The 17,808-nt window shown below is 38.4% G+C and overlaps 1 protein-coding gene and 1 long non-coding RNA gene across 5 annotated transcripts in view; one reads left to right on the plus strand and one right to left on the minus strand.

The window, feature by feature from the left end:
- The window catches only part of inavab (innate immunity activator b), a 29,034-nt gene that overhangs the window by 6,993 nt on the left and 4,233 nt on the right, over positions 1-17,808 (plus strand). Inside the window, exons 1-9 of one of the 4 annotated variants that reach the window (XM_015044415.1) lie at positions 4,471-4,616; positions 6,931-7,050; positions 10,812-10,945; positions 13,761-13,883; positions 13,973-14,204; positions 14,370-14,423; positions 15,234-15,540; positions 16,558-16,695; positions 16,845-17,547. In XM_015044415.1, the coding sequence (XP_014899901.1) occupies positions 6,996-7,050; positions 10,812-10,945; positions 13,761-13,883; positions 13,973-14,204; positions 14,370-14,423; positions 15,234-15,540; positions 16,558-16,695; positions 16,845-17,547 (1,746 nt within the window). In that variant the 5' untranslated portion in view covers positions 4,471-4,616; positions 6,931-6,995. Of the gene's footprint in view, positions 1-4,470; positions 4,617-6,118; positions 6,144-6,930; positions 7,051-10,811; positions 10,946-13,760; positions 13,884-13,972; positions 14,205-14,369; positions 14,424-15,233; positions 15,541-16,554; positions 16,696-16,844; positions 17,548-17,808 lie in introns of those variants that run through there. The other 3 variants (XM_015044414.1, XM_015044417.1, XM_015044416.1) reach the window with 3 other exon arrangements.
- LOC106954712 (uncharacterized) overlaps positions 10,140-17,808 on the minus strand; it is a 12,371-nt gene continuing 4,702 nt past the window's right edge. Inside the window, exons 2-3 of the long non-coding RNA XR_001426413.1 lie at positions 11,222-11,228; positions 10,140-10,150 (exon numbers count right to left, since the gene is read on the minus strand). This is a non-coding gene — a long non-coding RNA (uncharacterized LOC106954712). The remainder of the gene's footprint in view (positions 10,151-11,221; positions 11,229-17,808) is intronic.

Below are 17,808 nucleotides of genomic sequence, written 5' to 3' on the forward strand. Positions count from 1 at the left end.
AAAATAAATGAATAATAATTATGTGATCGGTATCGGCAACAAGATACCGCCGATCACCGATCATGCACTTTTTCACGGAAATCGGCCCGATTATGATCGGTGACCGATCGATCGGCACACCTCTAGTTTTTAAGCTCCAAATGACCACAAAAACAACATAATTAAAGCTGACAATTATGACATTTTTGGATTGCCTAAATCTTCTCTAAAAAATTTAACTGTTTAAGTTCAGTTTTACCTTTTTGCCATGCAAATTTGGTATTTATTGCACACCACAAAACTGTAAACTGAGACTTAAAGCATGTGAATGTATGTTAAGGTTTGTAAAAAGCATGAGAAAAATAAATAAACTCAAGCCCAGTATATGAAATATAGCAAAACTGAACTGGAAATAAATAAAAAATAAGGTTTATTACACTGTTGAAGTTGTTATAGTTGATGTCATTAATTACTTCAACCAGTGATGGCAGGCTTAAATGAGTAAAAATATTGTAAGAGCTATTTTTCTACAACTCTCATCTTGATCATATGTGAGTTTTGTTGTTTTCATGCTCTAATTTTCAATCAAATTCATTTGCACTCCATAAAATATTATTTTTTTTTAATTCACAATGCCAAACTCCACAATAAATTTAAATTGTCATCATATTTACTTTGGTTTGAATTCATGTTTTGAATGTTCAATAATTTTTTTTATCTATTTTTTTACCATTTCTATATAAACTTTACTGGAAGGACCAAGCTACAACAAAGTTAGTTACATATTTAAAAAAAAAAAAAAAAAAAAAAAAAAATTTTTAACAAAGGAAACAGCTGAAGTGAACTGGATGTGATGCAGAGTCATCTGGTGGAGGATTGGGAGGAGGAGACTCTTTTTGGTCGGCATAGAGTTTCATACTTCCAGTCAATTTCCTACGTGTAACGTAGAACAAAGACGGAGATTTAGGGCATCTGAGTGTATAAAAGAGACTAAGGCAGGGATATTTGGAGAGATAAATGAGGAAGATGAGATAAAATGGAGGAAGAGACGAGGGATGAAGGGATTCCCTGCTGAGGATATGGGAGGGTGGGGTTGAAGGAATGCAGCTAACAAGTGATGCATGGGTATAAATAAACTGGAGGGTAATTAGACGTATGTTTAAGGCATGTTCCAAAACCAAGTTTACATATATTGCATCAAAAACCTTAAATGACTAATTTCTCCACGGGTAAAATAACGTTCACTTGTTAAGCCCAAAGTGTTTGCAGTGTGGATTTACACGACACATCTGGGCGGGGAGCTTTAGCTAGTTTTCACATCATCATCGGATTCTCATAAACATGAAGTTAATTAGAGGAGAAAAGCTGAGAAGGGAGGCAGTGGCTCCGAGTGTGATCGTCTGTCACTGAAGGCTCCACATGTAGCCATGAACTTAAAAAAGGACTCGAGAATATTTAAAGAATTTGTTTTGCCAGCTGCTGTGTAGCCGACACAAAGCTGCCCTCTGTCTCTCAGGGACTTGTAGTTTATCTAAACTACCTACCACATCCAGCAACTGGTTACCTCCTCGGCTCTGGGTGGAAGTTGTGTCAAAGTAGCGTTTTAGAAAATGTCTCCCACAGACATATTTGTGTTCGTAAAACCTTGACTGTAGTTTCCCATGGCCAGAATAGGTCATTATTCACTACTATGACGGCACTTCCCTCAGTTAGGGTTATCAGACTGTTTGGATTACAGCATGTTTATGCAATATGCTGCTTCTGTTTGGGATGAAGAAGATTATTTTTTTTCCCTGCTGCCTTCTCTCAACCCAACCCAAGTTGTTCTAAAATAGTCCCTTCCTGTCATCAAGAAGTTTATTTGTGTTTTTGTGGTCTTCGCCTTTGTTGTAAGTCCTGTGAACATGCGTACGTTTTTCACAAATATCAGTTTTCGATTGTTTTGTTACATAAGTATTACTTTCATGAGGAAGTCTTTATTAATAGGCTTTTTAAACAGGCAGTTCTGCTTTTGTTTTCCGAACGGAAGTCGTGAAACAAACATGAATCATCCAATAAAGATTTCTGCATGGAAATTACCTTCTTTCAACTTCTCAAGGTTTGGCATGCCAGAACAATAAGAGGCCCAGTGTTTTTCACTGTGTCCAGTTGTGTTCGCGCCGTCAAGGCTGAATGTAATACATGTTGCTAACCTAAAACTACAACCTCTAAAGCTGCTGCTTCCTCAGTGCCATGTCATTTGAGATCTGACTCTCCAATGTCTGGGAATCGCCGGACCTTTTGCTACATGTCTGAGACCCAACATTCCTGGAAAGCCAAAATGAATGTGTAGATTCAGAATGAATTTAAGCCATGCAGGAGCGGAGCAGGTGCTGCGAGTCTGCTTAAATCATCTGGACTTCCCGCTGCCATTTGCTTCTCCATATGTTTTTACATGACAGGCCACAAAACATCCTCTGGGTTGTTCTGAAAGCAGGTCGTCAAGTGGGAATGTTTAAGTGGCGACACGCATATCAAGAGTTACGAGATAATTACAGATTATTTTTCTTAAGTACTGTTAACAGGGTTTTAAAAAGACTTAAATATGTCTAGATTTTTCATATTGGATCCTAAATTGAAATTTATGGTTTCTATATTTGTTCATTTGTTGCTTTTCCACTGACGACAAGTTGTGAAGACAGCAGTAAATGAAATGTTGCATTTCCTACAAAACCACAAAATAATTCTGGTTCTGAAACTGGTATATTTTATGTTCAAACTATTAAAATCAAAACACTCTGCTTACCTTACCCGAAGTGTGTGTGTGTGTGTATATATATATATATATATATATATATATATTTGTTAATGAAGCTTACTGTATACTGCTTAAACCCTTGAATAAAAAACTGACCTACAATATTAAACAATTTGAACATGTTAAACAGCGTAAACTCCAAAATGAGCCAACTTCAAGACCTTTCAGATTTAGGTTTAAAGTAATTGTTTAATATTACCAACACATGGCTTGTGAGTGGAAGAAATAACATTTTGAAGTCGCCAAATTAGAGACCCAACTTGAATCTGTTGAAGAGGTTAAAGATTAGGGTGATGACAAAGAGGCTTTCCAACTTCAAAGATGTAGCACTCATGTCCTTAAGAAGAAATTACCAGAAGAAACAGGCCAAACGTTTGATTGTTGTAGCTCCAATAACTATTTTACCATTCATTATTGAGAAGGACATAAATAATTTCATTTCATTTTCTTAACTGTGAAAACAAAAGTTGTTTTTTTTTGTTATTGATTTTTCTTTTATATTGTTCTGTCAAGAGATGGTTGTCTCCTTTTGGACACAAACTTCTTGGTTGAATTAAAATTATTTTAAATTTAAATCACCTAGAAGATGAATGCTTTTGTGATTAACTGTGTGCTATAATGTAACATTTGTTTTTATTGAGTTTATTTCATAATTCAAATATATCTCAAATTTAAATCATGGTCTTATAAAAGTCTGTAAACTCTTAACTTTGTTTTACTGAAACTTGCTGGAATCCTGTATTCCTCAACCAGGAGGTGGCAGTAGTCAAAATTACTTGAATGCCTGAATCACTGAAGTTAGAAAACAAGCTAGAATGGTAATTATCAGAAAACCAGTAAAATAGCTTCTAAAGTCGTAAAATCTTTTAAAACCGTTAATTAAAGCAGTGGTTCCTGAAAGGGGGGTGGCGAGCCCAGATCAGGAACTGTGGAGCTTCTTTTTGGAATCAAAGTAAACAACATATAAAAGGACCATAATTAAAACGTTTTTATGCCATTTTATCTTAGAAGAGATAAAAACATGCTTAAAAATTGATGAGATAAGTTAATGGTATTTGGTGTGGGTTTTACTTTTATTATACCCATGTTTAATTGATGGCAGATTCTTGTATGCACAAGCATTACTAGTCAGTCACACGCTGCATTGCTATTTGGGGATCGGAAGCTGAAAAGTTTGGGAAGCACTGGATTAAAGAAAGTTTGTCTTTAGTCGTCTCTGAGAGACACTTTTCAATCTTTCCCTCAAATCTGAGCCTATAAACAAGTTGTCACAAGAAACGGTGAGCGTTACTGCTCAAGACGGGTGACTTGTTGGAATTGTCAAGATAGACTAAGCATGGGTGGGAATATCAAACATTGGTCACAACATATTAAAAATGAGAAAGCATTTCTTGAGCTGCCCCATTTGTTTTGCTTTTCTGATGATCAGCTGACAGATTAATTTGCTTGTTACTTTATTTTTAGTTACTAAACTGCTTGGTTTCATTAGAGCCGTAGCGAATGTGAAGGAAAACAGTTTTGATCAAGTTGCCACTCGTGTGTTCGCGAGTGCTGATAGGAGGGTGATGCTAGGTGTAATTCCTCAGTGTGTTGGTCATTGTTGTTGACACAGTTTCAAACTCTGCCAGTGGAGTCGGGTTATCCGACACCGTGTTTAAAGCGCTCAGCCCTCTGTGAATGCAGCCACTCCTCCCCAGAAAGCACCGCGCTCTGTGGGCGAGTCGCTCATTCCTGTCCAGACTCCACACCGCTTACATTTTTCTTAACATTCAAGTCACGGATTCTCAGGGGGATTATTTCACCTCTTTGACTTTGGCTGTTTTTCTTAGTTCCCCACAGAGTAAGTACATTTGTTATTGTTGTTTGGCTGGAAGTGCCTGAGAAATATCTGCTTTCATCTGCTTTCTTATTTACGATGTAGAATATGTTGTGTTTTTTATTTTTTTCATTTTTTAAAAAAAAAAGGGGTTTACATCACATAACTATATCTATATTTGAAAACTATAGAGTTAATTAATATTTATGCTTCAGAAATATTCTTTTGTCTATCAGAAAAATATCAGAAAAATCGTTTCTCAAACACCTTGCGTTCTTCAGACATCACAATGTTTGAACGTTTAGGGCTTTTCACTGCTTCAGCTGTTTAAGTTTTTGTAAATTAAAGGAAACAACTTCAGTCTTGCTCAACGCATAATAAATGAATTGATTACCGGTTTATCTCAGTTTGAAACAGATAATGAGAAACGAGGAACTTCTAATGCTCAGAGGTCAAGACGTCTCAGGTGGTATTTCTCTTCGTATTCTAGAGAAATCAGCTTAGCTGTGGAAGTGGTGCAGGTTTGAAGTGAGTGAAATATTATTTCATGTGGCTCTGTGTCTAAATAATATAACTGGATACTTACAGACTTTTCAAAACTGACTTTTTATCTCTTTGTGTTTTATTTAAAAACAATTTCTCCTAAGTTACAGCATTTTCACTTCACAAAAGAGACTGATAGTGAATTGCACTTGTAGTTCTGGGATCTTTTTCTATTTGTTGGCAATAAAGGTTTTATTTTGAAGGAAAGCTGCCTAATTAATAAATGTCATAACATGTTTTGTTTTTTTTTTTACCAATTTTTATTTTGCTAATCAGCATTGCTTTCACACTGTTGATAATCTAGCTTTTGTTTTTAGCACCTCAGTTCTGCTATTTGTAGATATTTGAGATTTTTTTTTAAACAATTTGGTCGAGATGGCTTTTTTCTTAAACGCGTGTTACCTTGTTCTGTTTGAAATATCATCTGGATCATTTTCTTCTTTCAACCTTTTGTGTTTTATTGATTTCCCTTAATTTCTGCAATGACAGCAGCAGCGTATCTGTGGTTTGATGGTGCAAGATTTTCAAAGTCATGGGATTTGTGGAGGCAGTTTGTCATCTGCTTGTCATGTCCTGAGTGATAAAGGGAGACGTTTTACTAACGCCTGTATGTTCCTCAGTGTCGTCATGTGCCAGCAGCACCATCAGTATAGTAGTAGCTTATCTATCCAAAGGCAGCAGCCTCCTGGTGTTAGCCATAGTGACCCTCTCCTGTGTGCTGGAATGCGGTCACCATCACATTCCTTCATTTTCCTGGTTAATAATCAAACCAACAAGCCTCACAGTCGGTCTCTCTTTGACATCAGGTGGATTTATGTCTCAGTTATTACACGGACTGAGCTAACAATCATCAGAGTGTTAACAAACATGCAGTCACCGGAAACGCCTTAGACAAGGCAACATGTGTGTGTATGTACTCACCCTCTTGAAGACGCTGACTACACCTGTCTGTGAGGTCAACAAGGCACGTCACACCTGAATCACTGAAGCAACAGGTCGCAAGATTAGGTAATGGTGGGAAAGAACGTTTTGCTCATGTTTGTCCTGGCTGCTTGTCTGATTTATGAAGGAAAGCTATTCATCTTTTCAATTTTGTGAATATTTGCAGTGTTGTGTCAACCCGCTCTATTAAATTAGTCAGATAATTAGGCATATGTTGGCAAAACATGCTTCAGAAATTTCTTGCAGTCTGTTGAAGGTATGATAACCCTGAGTAAAAATAACTTGAGTTTTGGGAACGCACTGTATTAACACAAAAATCTAAATAACTTTACACCAGGCATTTTTTTATTATACCAAACGTAAATAATATAGAGCTAAATTTAGGAGTGGTTTTCTTGTAAATGCAAACCAGCACCATGACGTTGATATTAGCTGGTCAGTAACCAGCCAGCAGTCCACTGTGCTACAGACATGCCAATAGCAGCAAGATGGATGATTTTCTCCTTGGTTTCCACACCATGACCATTGTGTTTTCTCTATAAGAAATATTTGCAAACAGCCAAATTTGTCCTTGCTGAGCAAGAGAAAAATGTGTTGTTGCTACATAAAGCCAGATAAATCTTCAGTCCCTCCAGCACTTTAAGGAATGGTATGAAGGGAAACGTTTGCAAGTTTGCGACTACTGTGACCTGCAGTATTTATAACTAGTTTTATACTCAAAAATCAGTTTCCCTCCGTCAGCAATAATTACCAATTTGACCATGACGTTTATCCCAAAGACTCCACAAACTACCCTTCTTTTTTGTGTTTAATTTAAATTTAATGTAACATTGGCTGGTGTTGTACTTCACAGGGCATGGTGTGGCTCTTATCGTTTGCTTCAATCGAAAACAAGTAACAAGAAGTCGATCAGCTGACATGGAAGTCACTGGAGAAATCAGCGACACAGACAGCGGCATCATTCTTCATTCGGGTAAAAAATAGTTGATGTTGAATTGGTGAAAATGTTGAGTAATCATTAATGACATGAATTTCTATGTTTCTTGTTGGAAAACCAAAAATTTTGGTTTCTGCTGATTCAATATGGCTGCTGTGCTTATAACTCTCTGTCGAGATTCTTGTTTGTACATCTTATGGGTATATCACGTTAAACACACCTGCATTTTTTTTTCACCAAACCAGTTCTATTCATAAACTGGTACTGGAACTTGTTTAGCACCAGTTCTTTGTGTTTCCACCGATACAAGCTCTTGTTCCGGTCCTGAACTGGTTCTTTCTTTTTATTTATTATTATCAGCTACTTTCATCAGGAGCTAAGGCAGGCTTATGGAGACGAACAACCAATCCAAATGCTACATTTAAAACGTAATTTTTTTTTTTATCAGTTTAATGTAAAACAAAAAAAAAGACAGTAAAACAGAGCTCTTCAAAATTAATGAAAAGTCTTAAATCTCTGCAATAACATGAGCTCACTGTCTCTTATCTTCCTGCTATTTGATTTGATATTACAAGAAACACCCACAGCCGTCCATGGATGTAATTTCCAAATCAGTTCTTAAACGCTGGTTGTCTTTTGGCTTTGCTTCAAACATTGTCTTTTGCTTCTTTTTGCCAGCACTTCTGGTGTCAAACGGACCAGAGACCCTCTGATTGTTATTCTAATGTGTTCGTAAATATGGCTTGTTGTTTTAGCCTGGTAAACATCTAATAAATCCCAGCAGCTATCCATCTTACTGATGCGACAAGCCTGACAGTAGTCAGACGTCATTCCCATATCTAAGCTTTGACTTTCAAGACAAAGCAAATGCAGCGTTAGAGCTCTACAAAAACATGAAACAAGCTGCTGAACTGCTTTTTAATTTAGGAGGCTCACATATGCAAGGCATAACTTTTAAGTGATTTGACATGCAAAAACTAGTGCTTAGACATTAAAAAAGTGTTAAACTTACGCATTAAGCTCAGGAAAACCTTGTTTGTTACAATTGTTAGTCCTGACAGATGCGCTGTACCTACCTTCAGCAGGTCGTGCAAAGAAGACATACCAGATGAGTGAAGCAATGCTTTTTATGATGACAGCTCTGTACTAGCAGTAATTGGCCTGTATCATTAATCATAGTTTAATGTCTTTGGTTCAGATAACAGAGGATCACCTGGCTGTCCAACCATGTTTTTTCCTTAGGCTTGAAGCTCATTATTTGTCCAGGTCAGGCCAATAGCCAGGTCTCAACATGACTGGGCCTTCCTCTGAATTCAAAAACATTATACTGGATATGGTGTTTTTTTTCTCTCCTTTACAGTCTAAATCAAATGAGTTTGAATTAGTAACCGCAGACAGTTAAAGTTGAGTGCAAATGATCAATTTTGTGAATGAAAAAAGTTGTTTGGTATAGCTACTCAGAGAGCCATTTCAAAACTGACTAGGAGCACCAGGTTAGCTTCTGTCCCGACTCTTGATTTAGATTAAATGATCACACTGATTTAGCATTTCTCTTTTTCTGGCTAGATGATCCACGCAGAAGTACCTGCTGCTTATTTTGCCTTCCAAGCAATAATAGGATTTGTGGTATTTCCGTATAAGCTATTAAAGATGAAACCCAGTGTTAGAATTGAGGAAGTGCCGTGTGCAGACATTCCTCTATATTTAAATGTAACTGCATGACCTGCTGATTTGCTCATTGTGAAACTTTTGGTTCCTGGATCTAATAAACTCTGACTTAAATTACATCACTTAAGGCAATCTCAGTCAGTGCTGTTTTTGATGTTATTGTAAGCACTTCTTTATTTAGGTAATGTTGACATGTTGCAGCAAGCTGCAAAAAAGCATTTTCTTGTTTATGTCCATTTTTTTATTTCTATTTATTAGGGTGTGCTTGTGAGTAGAATACGGATTTCATGACGGAGGAAACAAAGTTTTTCTTTTACCACTTTAAACTTGTTCACATGGGTGTATTCATAATTTAAAGATGTATTTAGACCTGTTACTGACAAATTGATTATCTTTGGTTTATAAGCACTTACAAACATTTAACTCTTATGCTTTCTTTGACTCTAGGAAGGTTAAATTGCTGTCTGTTTTTACATGTCTTGTTTATTCTTCAGCATTTCACACTTCTGTTTTAAAACCTTTTTTACAATACAAGTCTCGCTGAATATGTGCTTAAATGGACTTGAGTTGAATTTGTTTACTTCTTTTGTAAAGCAGATGAGTTTAATTTTGGTTAGACTCAAAAGTAAAATCTAAAAATTAATCTTTGACGTCAGTTTATGTTTCTTGACAGATCTTAACCTTAATCTTTCGCTCTCAATCTCTTGGACTGCTAACCCAACACTAATGGTTCTGAAAAGAAAATGTAAAGTTAGATATGCACAAATTGTTAATCCAGCACACAAGTATGAATATTTGTTGTTATCCCCTTTGTCATGAATAATTTTTTTCACACCAGTAACGTATTCATCCTGTTCAATGGAGTCTCAGTGGATTGATTGCACACTGCTACCAGCAGCCGATAAAATCCATATTCAAAGCTTATTAAATAAATATGAATCAATAAATATTAACTAAATTATAATCCTCATGAATAAGTCAGTGAGCGTTTCTTAACTGAACTTGCATGAAACCTAAACTTGCTCTCTGTACCCGCTGCTGTCTACTGATACGTTGTCCTCTCTGACATTCCCTGTACTTTTATTGAGCCACGTGGTTTCTGCTTCGCACAATGAAAACGTGTCGGTCCACATTGAAAAGGGGAATTGTGTCTGAAAATGGGGGGGGACTCTTTAGCCTATTGTCGTGCTGTCACGTTCTCTTCCTGTTGCACCTCAGATGTTTGTCAGCACCTGCAGGGATTCTTCGAGTAATCTCTGAAAGTATGCAGCACTCAATGCATTGTGGCTAGTAGCCCCTCCCACGCCAGAGACTAATCTTCATGTCATCAGTCGCCATGGCTACAGACGGTACCAGTCACACTCTTAACATTGTCTGTGATTAGAAAGATCCTGATACTGATTGTGCAGTTTCGGTGTCATGAATGAGGAACGCACTAGGAGTTTATTCTTCACTTAAAGAGTTATGTCTTGTCCAAACTGCTGTGTTGGCTAATCGCCAAATGAACAAAAGGCTTTCCACTCAAAATTTTGATCGATTCACTATCTTGTTTTCATACCAGATTAGCTCAGACAACAGGAAAAAAAAATGATTTCAAAACATAATGTGAATTAAAAATATAAATATATTTATTCGCATAGATTAATCAGAGAAGTCCAGTTTCACACAAACACTTGAATAATTCTTGAACTGTTCCTTTACTTATTAAGTAGCTTTGTTTAAACAATGGATGCTTTTCATGTTTTTTTGCACACAGAGCAGGCGTTCAGTTTGCTCGCCGACTTGTCACGATAATGCAATGCAGTTCAGCAACAATTAAAGTGATGCTTGAAACAACATGTCGGTGACCCGGAGTCAACACATCAGCTCTCACAAAATGTTCTCTGTGTTGGGGTTACAATGGGGACAAACTCATTAACGCCAACATTAAGTTTATTAAAGTTTTTATGATGTTTTATTTTTAATTCCTGCTTTGTTTCGATTTGACTGAGTTATTTATTAATTACGTTCTGCTTCCGTGTGAGCTTTATTATTAACTACTCACTCCGTGGTGAACTTTAGGACAGTCACAATCACGATTGTTGATCTCAGGCTAAGTCGCGTTTCGTTTCTCTTGTTGCACGGCACAGGCTCCGACAGTCCCACTACGCATGCAAAGGATGTGACCACACACACGCGGGCCATGAAGCTGAAACACCAGGCGCTCCAAGACCGGCTGGAGATTTGCATACTGGAGCTGAAGAAGCTCTGCATCCGAGAGGCTGTGAGTCACAATCTCAGACGAACTCTTCAAGAACAAACGTTCAAGATTGATTTTGTTTGAAATGATATGCAATGTTTTTGTTTGACAAAACTAAAGATATTACATTTAATCAAAGCGATGCAATCCGCAGTCAGCGTGTGAATGATTCATCTCCTGCTTAGGAAGGCTTAGATTGGTGGGGCAGTTTTGTGCCGCTGACTCATTTTACTGCTTGTTAACCATAGTTGGTTTCACAAAAGCTCCAGGGAAATCTTATGTGGAAACGCACATTTTCACAATGTTGCTTCACAAACAACATGTGACAAAGACTCCATTTTTCTGTCTCGTAAAATCTCTTGAATATCATTAAAAAAAAGATTTTTTTTTTTTTTTCCTACAATTTCAGGTTAGAAGTGGTTGTAATTAGTGTTTTTATATTCAGTCTGTTTCTACAAAAGTTTGTCTACTTTTTTCAAATAAGACTTGACAATAACACAGAAGTTAAAGCATGGTAAACTGGAGTTTAAAGAGAAAATCTGAACTTCTGTTTCCCTGTAATTGCCCCTGAAAGTTTCCTTTTAAAGGGATATATTGCCCCAACCCTGAGCAGGGGACGGAAAGCTACGACTTTCTAGCTGCTAATGGGTCATCAGCCTCTCCAGAGTGACTCTTAATATAATAAATAAGAAGTTAGATGTACTTTCTTAATTAATAGGTAATGCAAAGATTATCAGTTTTTTAAAATTAATATCTGTATAGAATTTACACAGAGTGGTCAAATTAAAGGTATTTTTCTTTCTGTTTTGGCATCAGGTAACCAATTTTTTTTTCTTCTTAGTTTTCCACAAAAATGGAGCAATGATTAGGGATATGTTTGTTCTCATTTTGTACAAATTTGATGTTTATTTCTTTGTTCTAAAACCTGTCAGTGGAAATAACCATAAGCCAAACTATTTGTACAAAGCAGTTATTTTTTAATAATAAACTAGACAAGGGTCTAGTTGGTCATTTAGACCATTTTATTCTCCAGTAGCAAGGGCAAAAGCCACAGTTTGGCTTGTAAAAGTAGCTGATTTCTGCTCTCCAGGAGTCGGGACACTCCTAACACCATTTGTGGTCATATAAAATGTTCATGCATGGCGTGACCCTCATTTTTGTTTATTTCAACCTTGAAGCAAACAATCTGTCTTTGCAAAGTGGAAAAAAAGAAAAGCAACTGTAAATCATTTTTGTATTGAATTGCCCAAACATTCTACAGAAAACGAGTTGTTAGTGTGTTTTATCTTTTCCTTTTTGCTGTGGAAATGTTTCTAGCTTATAAGGTTTTATAGTTATTACAGATCTTTGATTAAGAAAAATGTCGAAACATGTTATCCTGAAATTTAATTAAAAATCCCTGGCCCATCATCCTCATCTGTCCTGTCAGTAAGACACTTTTTTTTTTCCTTCTTGGAAGAAAAACTTCCCATAGCTCAGCAGACAGAAAGTGCAAAGTTGTTTCTCTAAGATAAAGCAGATTGAGATCAGACTGCGTTCATCTCCACTCTGCAGGTGAATTACATAAACACTTAAAGTGATACAAGCAGATGATGCCGCTCGCTAATTTTTCAAGAGCTTAATACGCATGGAGGCTAAAATGGAAAAATATTAAGGAAAATACTGGTTAAGGTTTTACAGATTAGCATCTTCTCTGCTTCATTTTTATCATTCATAGCAGCTTCCATCGTCTCTTGGGGGTCATAAGAGTCAAACTCTGGTTCAGACCTGTATGGTTAAACTCTTTCAACTCAGGTGTTTCTCAAATGTTTTGGAATATTAGTCGAAATCTCTCAGAAGTTGTTCATCTGACACAAAGTTTTGTCACGCTTGCTGAGCGTCGTGGTCATTGTGCCTCATGTGGCGTCACCAACCCAGGAACATGAAGCAGAATCAGCAGTAATATATCTTCAGGATCCTGTTTAGTATAATTTTTTTGTTGGAAATCCATAGATAACATCCTTAAAGAGATGAGAGGAAACGGTAAAGCTTTGCATTTCTGTAGAATTGAATCTACTTCGAGGTTTGTTTGTTTTTTTGTTGGGGTTTTTTTTCACACACCATGCCGTTAACTTCCTCTTTCCTTGTCTACGCGCCAGCTGAGTGAAGGGTTCAATAAAAACTGACATGCACATTACATGTAATTTCCAAGCTGGACAGTTGAAGTGGGAAACAGTTGTAGTGTTGACGCGCACAGGCGCTCCAATGTGGAATCCCAAAATGGGTCGCTGTTTCCCGTTGACACTTGGGCTGGGCAGTCCTGTTGGGACATGCTTACACAAACTAATGGGAGTCACACTCCCTCTCTCACATCTCTGTGACAAAGAAGAAGGACATACTCATAAACCACAATTAACGCGGTTGCATAAGAACGATGTCCCTGTGACAGTTAACTTCCCTAAAATGTATTTATTGTTTTATCTGCGTCTTGTTGGGTATGAAAACCGATTCGGTCAGAAAGTGAAATTCAAAAATATGCGGTTGTGAAACAAAATCCCCCTGCTTGGTTGCACGCAGAATTGTGCAACCGAGTCTTTGAATGTGTCTGTCTGAACACGTTGGAAAGGATCTGATACAGATTTTTGTGTATTGTTTCATAACCGCCGTGGAGGATGTTGGATAAACCCCTTCAGAAGAGTGCAACAGAAACTAAACACGGGATTTAACGGCTGTGATTTTGAACAAACTTTTGTTTTGATTAACTGTCTAATAAATCCCCTGTCTGTCCTATAAAATGAAACTTTCAGAGTTGTTAAGATATTAATGAGCTTTCTAATTATTTTTTATTGTTGTTGTTTAGGAGCTGACGGGTCAGCTGCCAAAGGATTACCCTCTGCTACCAGGAGAGAAGCCTCCACAGATTCGCAGACGCATCGGCGCTGCGTTTAAACTGGATGAGCAAAACATTCCTCAGGGATCAGAGGTACCTGGTGCATTTTCAGATGGTAGAGTCTAAGATTTACGGTTTTACATGACGCAGACACCCAACATTTCTGGCTATTTAATCTCCAGAATTCAGAACTGAGTCTGGTGGATGTCGATTTGGCGCTTCAGACGAAGATATACGAAGCGGCCCGCAAGCTCTGTGATGAAGATCACCTGAGCAAGTCTGTCAAGAAGAGTCGGATACTTCACAGCAAGACTGAAGAAGAGAAACTCAAGAAGCTTCAAGAAAAGGCCTTTCAGCTGCGGCTGGAGCACGGCCGATCATCGCCACTCCCCGGTCTTGCTGTTACACAACAAGGTGAGAAACTCATGACCACAAAAAGCCACAGACTGACAGTTTGATGACAAATCCCTTTATGACTTTCAAAGTCCCTCTGATTTTGAAAGTATTAAAACTTCTGACTTGGTTAGATTCAGTTGTTTTAATAGGAATGTTTATGCTTTGTTTCCTTTGTTCTATCAGATCTTGGCACATCTGATGACAGCTCTTTATCTGATTCTGCGGTGCAAGATGAAGGTAAGAATGAACTTATCCCGATTTGTACAAATGGAAAAGTTTAGTTTCATTTTTTTACAGTGGGAGGAAAAAGCTTGGATTTTGGCACTTGAGCCATTAACAATAAAACATACGCTGATGTAAAAAACATTTGCACTCGTACAAGTTTTCTTCTGTTTTTTACTTTTTTGTGTCGCACCTAAATGTTTCAGATTATCAAACAGATTATGATCTCAAAGACAAAACCAGGAAGTAAAAAAAAAACTATGATTTGCTGTCCAAATTAACCTGCTGTTGAAAGAAAAGTAATTGTACTCTAAAACTAATAACTGGCAACATTTCTGATAAATGATAATGAGTCTCTTCCGTCTCAGTGGAGGAATTTTGGGCCCAGTTTCCTTTTTATAGACGGCTGGATGTTTTCATTCAGGATTTTATGATGGAGAATAGATTTCATGGTTTTATCATTTATGGTAAATTTTTTAACTCCTGAATCAGTGAGACCTCCTGGACCGTCACACTCTCCCCACCTCCATTTTTATTTTCCCGTAGCACTCTGGTACCATTGTGAATTTTTTTTTTCTTTTTTTGTCATTTCTTTTTTTCCTATAGAGGACAGATTGTTTTGATTAATCTTCCCCGCCAAATCAAATCATCATATTAAACCTGCTTTTCTAACTATTCAGGTTATCTTTGTCGTTGGAAGACTCAGTTTCTATTTTGTGAACCACTCCTTCCCTGGTTGCATCTCATAGAAGATGCTCCAGAATAACCTTTGCTCAGCAGTCATTTATACTAAATACTTTACCGTAATTATTCATTTGTTCCCAGAAGTCACAAGCCAGTCCTCGCAGCCATCCTCTGGTCTTCCTTATCCAGTGGAAACGGATTCGCCCCGGCCGCTCACCATGTCCTCACGTTCCTGCGTCGACAGCTCCTACATGTCTTCATCAGCGGCTCCTCGGTCGCCGCTGTCTAACCCCTGTCAGTCTCCCTGCCCCAGCGTCGACTCCAAGTTGAGTTTTACCTCCAGCCCTGTGTACGACCCTCCTCCCATCCAGCACTCTCCGTGGTCGGAGTCCAGTCTCGACCAGCCGTACCAGAAGAGCAAGAAGTCGCGTTCCTCCAGCACAAAGAGGTGAGACAGACCATCCGTCATGACAGTGGTCCTGCTTTTTTAAGTCTAGATTAAGTGAGCCATTTTACCTCTCATAATAAGGTTGGAAATCACGTTTTATCTCTGTGATTATAAGTCGTTTGTAATATTACACCTACTGTATTACCTATTGATTGATATTGATGCTTGGTTAAAGCAAAAGTTTCCGTTTTAAAGCTAATTCTCTTTACTACATACTCTGTTTTATGCTGCTTTGTAGAAGAAGTCAATCTATTGGAAAGTGCGACACTGCCCTCTGTAGGTGCAAAAAGCCAACACACACAGAAAGAGGCACAACATTATGACCAGTGAAAGAGGAACTAAACAGTACACATGTCTTGATTGTGGCATCTATAAGTGTGTGGACAAATTATATTAGGCAGCAAAAAGTGAGTTAAACACTGGAAAATTAAACAGACATTTGAGGCAAGTTTGAAAAGCTCTAAAAATGGAGGCTATGTAAAAAGGCATCACCCTGTAAAACATATTTAGGCTTCATTATCCTAACGATTTCTGGAGCTGATCAAAACTTTTAAGCTTTGGAAATGAAAACAAAAGTAATGTATTTCACCAGAACATTTTTCTGAGGGATCCCTTTTGTTTCCCAAAGGTGTGTATTATTTTTAATTTATTATTATTAATGTTTGTGGTTATGGTAGTATTACAGTTGGTTATTGCTTTATTTTGAGCCACATAGAGGAAAATAAATGCATATTGCAGGTAAAAAAAAGAACAAAGAAAATATATATACTTCCACACAGAAATGTATACAGTAATATCCATACAGTAAGAACATTGTTTGACTCGTCAGTTCATGTTTTATGTAATAATTCTGTATTTAGACATAAACAAGAATGCATTTAGCTCCAAAAAGAGTGGGACAAAGACTAACAGTTTGAATCCATATGGAGACATTAAGAACAGAATCATCCTCCAACCACAGGCCCTGCAGTGTTCATCCCAACATTAACAGGAAAATCTGTGCTTTGTGTTCAGCAGTCCAGCCAAATCTGAATTGTTGCCACCGTTGGAGGCTTGCTTACCTCAACAACTGTCCCATATGAGACTGGGCCGCACCCAGTCCAGCAGCACCCCCTCCACTCCAGAGATGCGTGTGCACAGACAGCTCTCCCTCAGGTAGGCACATCGCAGATACACCTCCATGTTTAAAGTTCTTCTTGGGACGAGAACATTAATATATTTCATATTTTGGTGTATTTTCATTCTTTTTTGCCATGTGCTCTCTGAATCAGAGCTGTTTCTGTGTTGTTGTTTTTTCCCCCCAGGGTGTCCAATCCTGAATCGTCATTTTACAAGGAGCGTGGCCGTACCAGAGGTCCCAGGCGACGTCTGACAGAATACCAGATAATGTTACCAGAGACTCATTCTCCTACGATGAGCTACAGCAGCTGCGCTAGCTCTGAGGACAGCAACTCTGAACGCTCCTTCTCCATTCACAGCAACTCCCCGGGTCAGGAGTTCCCCTCTCATCCACGCAGACAGTATCAGGCTACACCCCCGCTCTGCAGCCCAGAAGGCAGCTATGGACCTCAAGGTCTCGCTCCCACCGCCTTTCATCGCAACCCCGGGTCTCTAATGAGTCCTGCGGTCCAGAGACCGTATTACGATGATGAAATGGTCTACCCCGCCGACATGGACCTGACTCGGCTCCGTATCCCGCAACAAACGGCTTGCTCCCCCAACACATATGAATATTATTACAGAAAAGCTGCTATTCCCCACCAGAGAGCACAGAGGCCTGTGCCTCCTGAGATCAGGCTCACCCCCCCAGCACAGACGGACAACGTGCACTACGGCTGCCACGGTCTCCCACGTCAGGTGGTGAACGAGCAGCTGATGTCCTGGCACCGCCGCAGTCAGTTCAAAACGCCACGGTCTCGCTCTCTGGACAGACAGGGAGCAGTCAGGCTGAAAAACATGTCGACACGAGAGTCAACCAGCTACCAGAGTCAGAAACTCCACGACCAAGTAAGAAAACCCAAATGTGATGGTGTCTTTTCACAGCAGTAGTATTCTACTTTTACAAGACAAAAATGTAGCGACTTGCAAGAGTATTGAACAGATCAATTTTTGCCAGATCATAGTCACAAAATTGAATGTACTTTATAGAGATGCACCGATCTGACATTATCTGTATTGATCCTGATATTGGGGGGGGGGGGGGGGAAAAACCGGTGTGGGGGAAAAAGCCCCCGGTCCAAAACGGGAAGTTTTTTCAGCTTAATTTTT

Source organism: Poecilia latipinna, unplaced genomic scaffold, assembly GCF_001443285.1.
Source record: "Poecilia latipinna isolate Pla-1442-1.1 unplaced genomic scaffold, P_latipinna-1.0 Scaffold674, whole genome shotgun sequence".
NCBI classification, from domain to species: domain Eukaryota; kingdom Metazoa; phylum Chordata; class Actinopteri; order Cyprinodontiformes; family Poeciliidae; genus Poecilia; species Poecilia latipinna.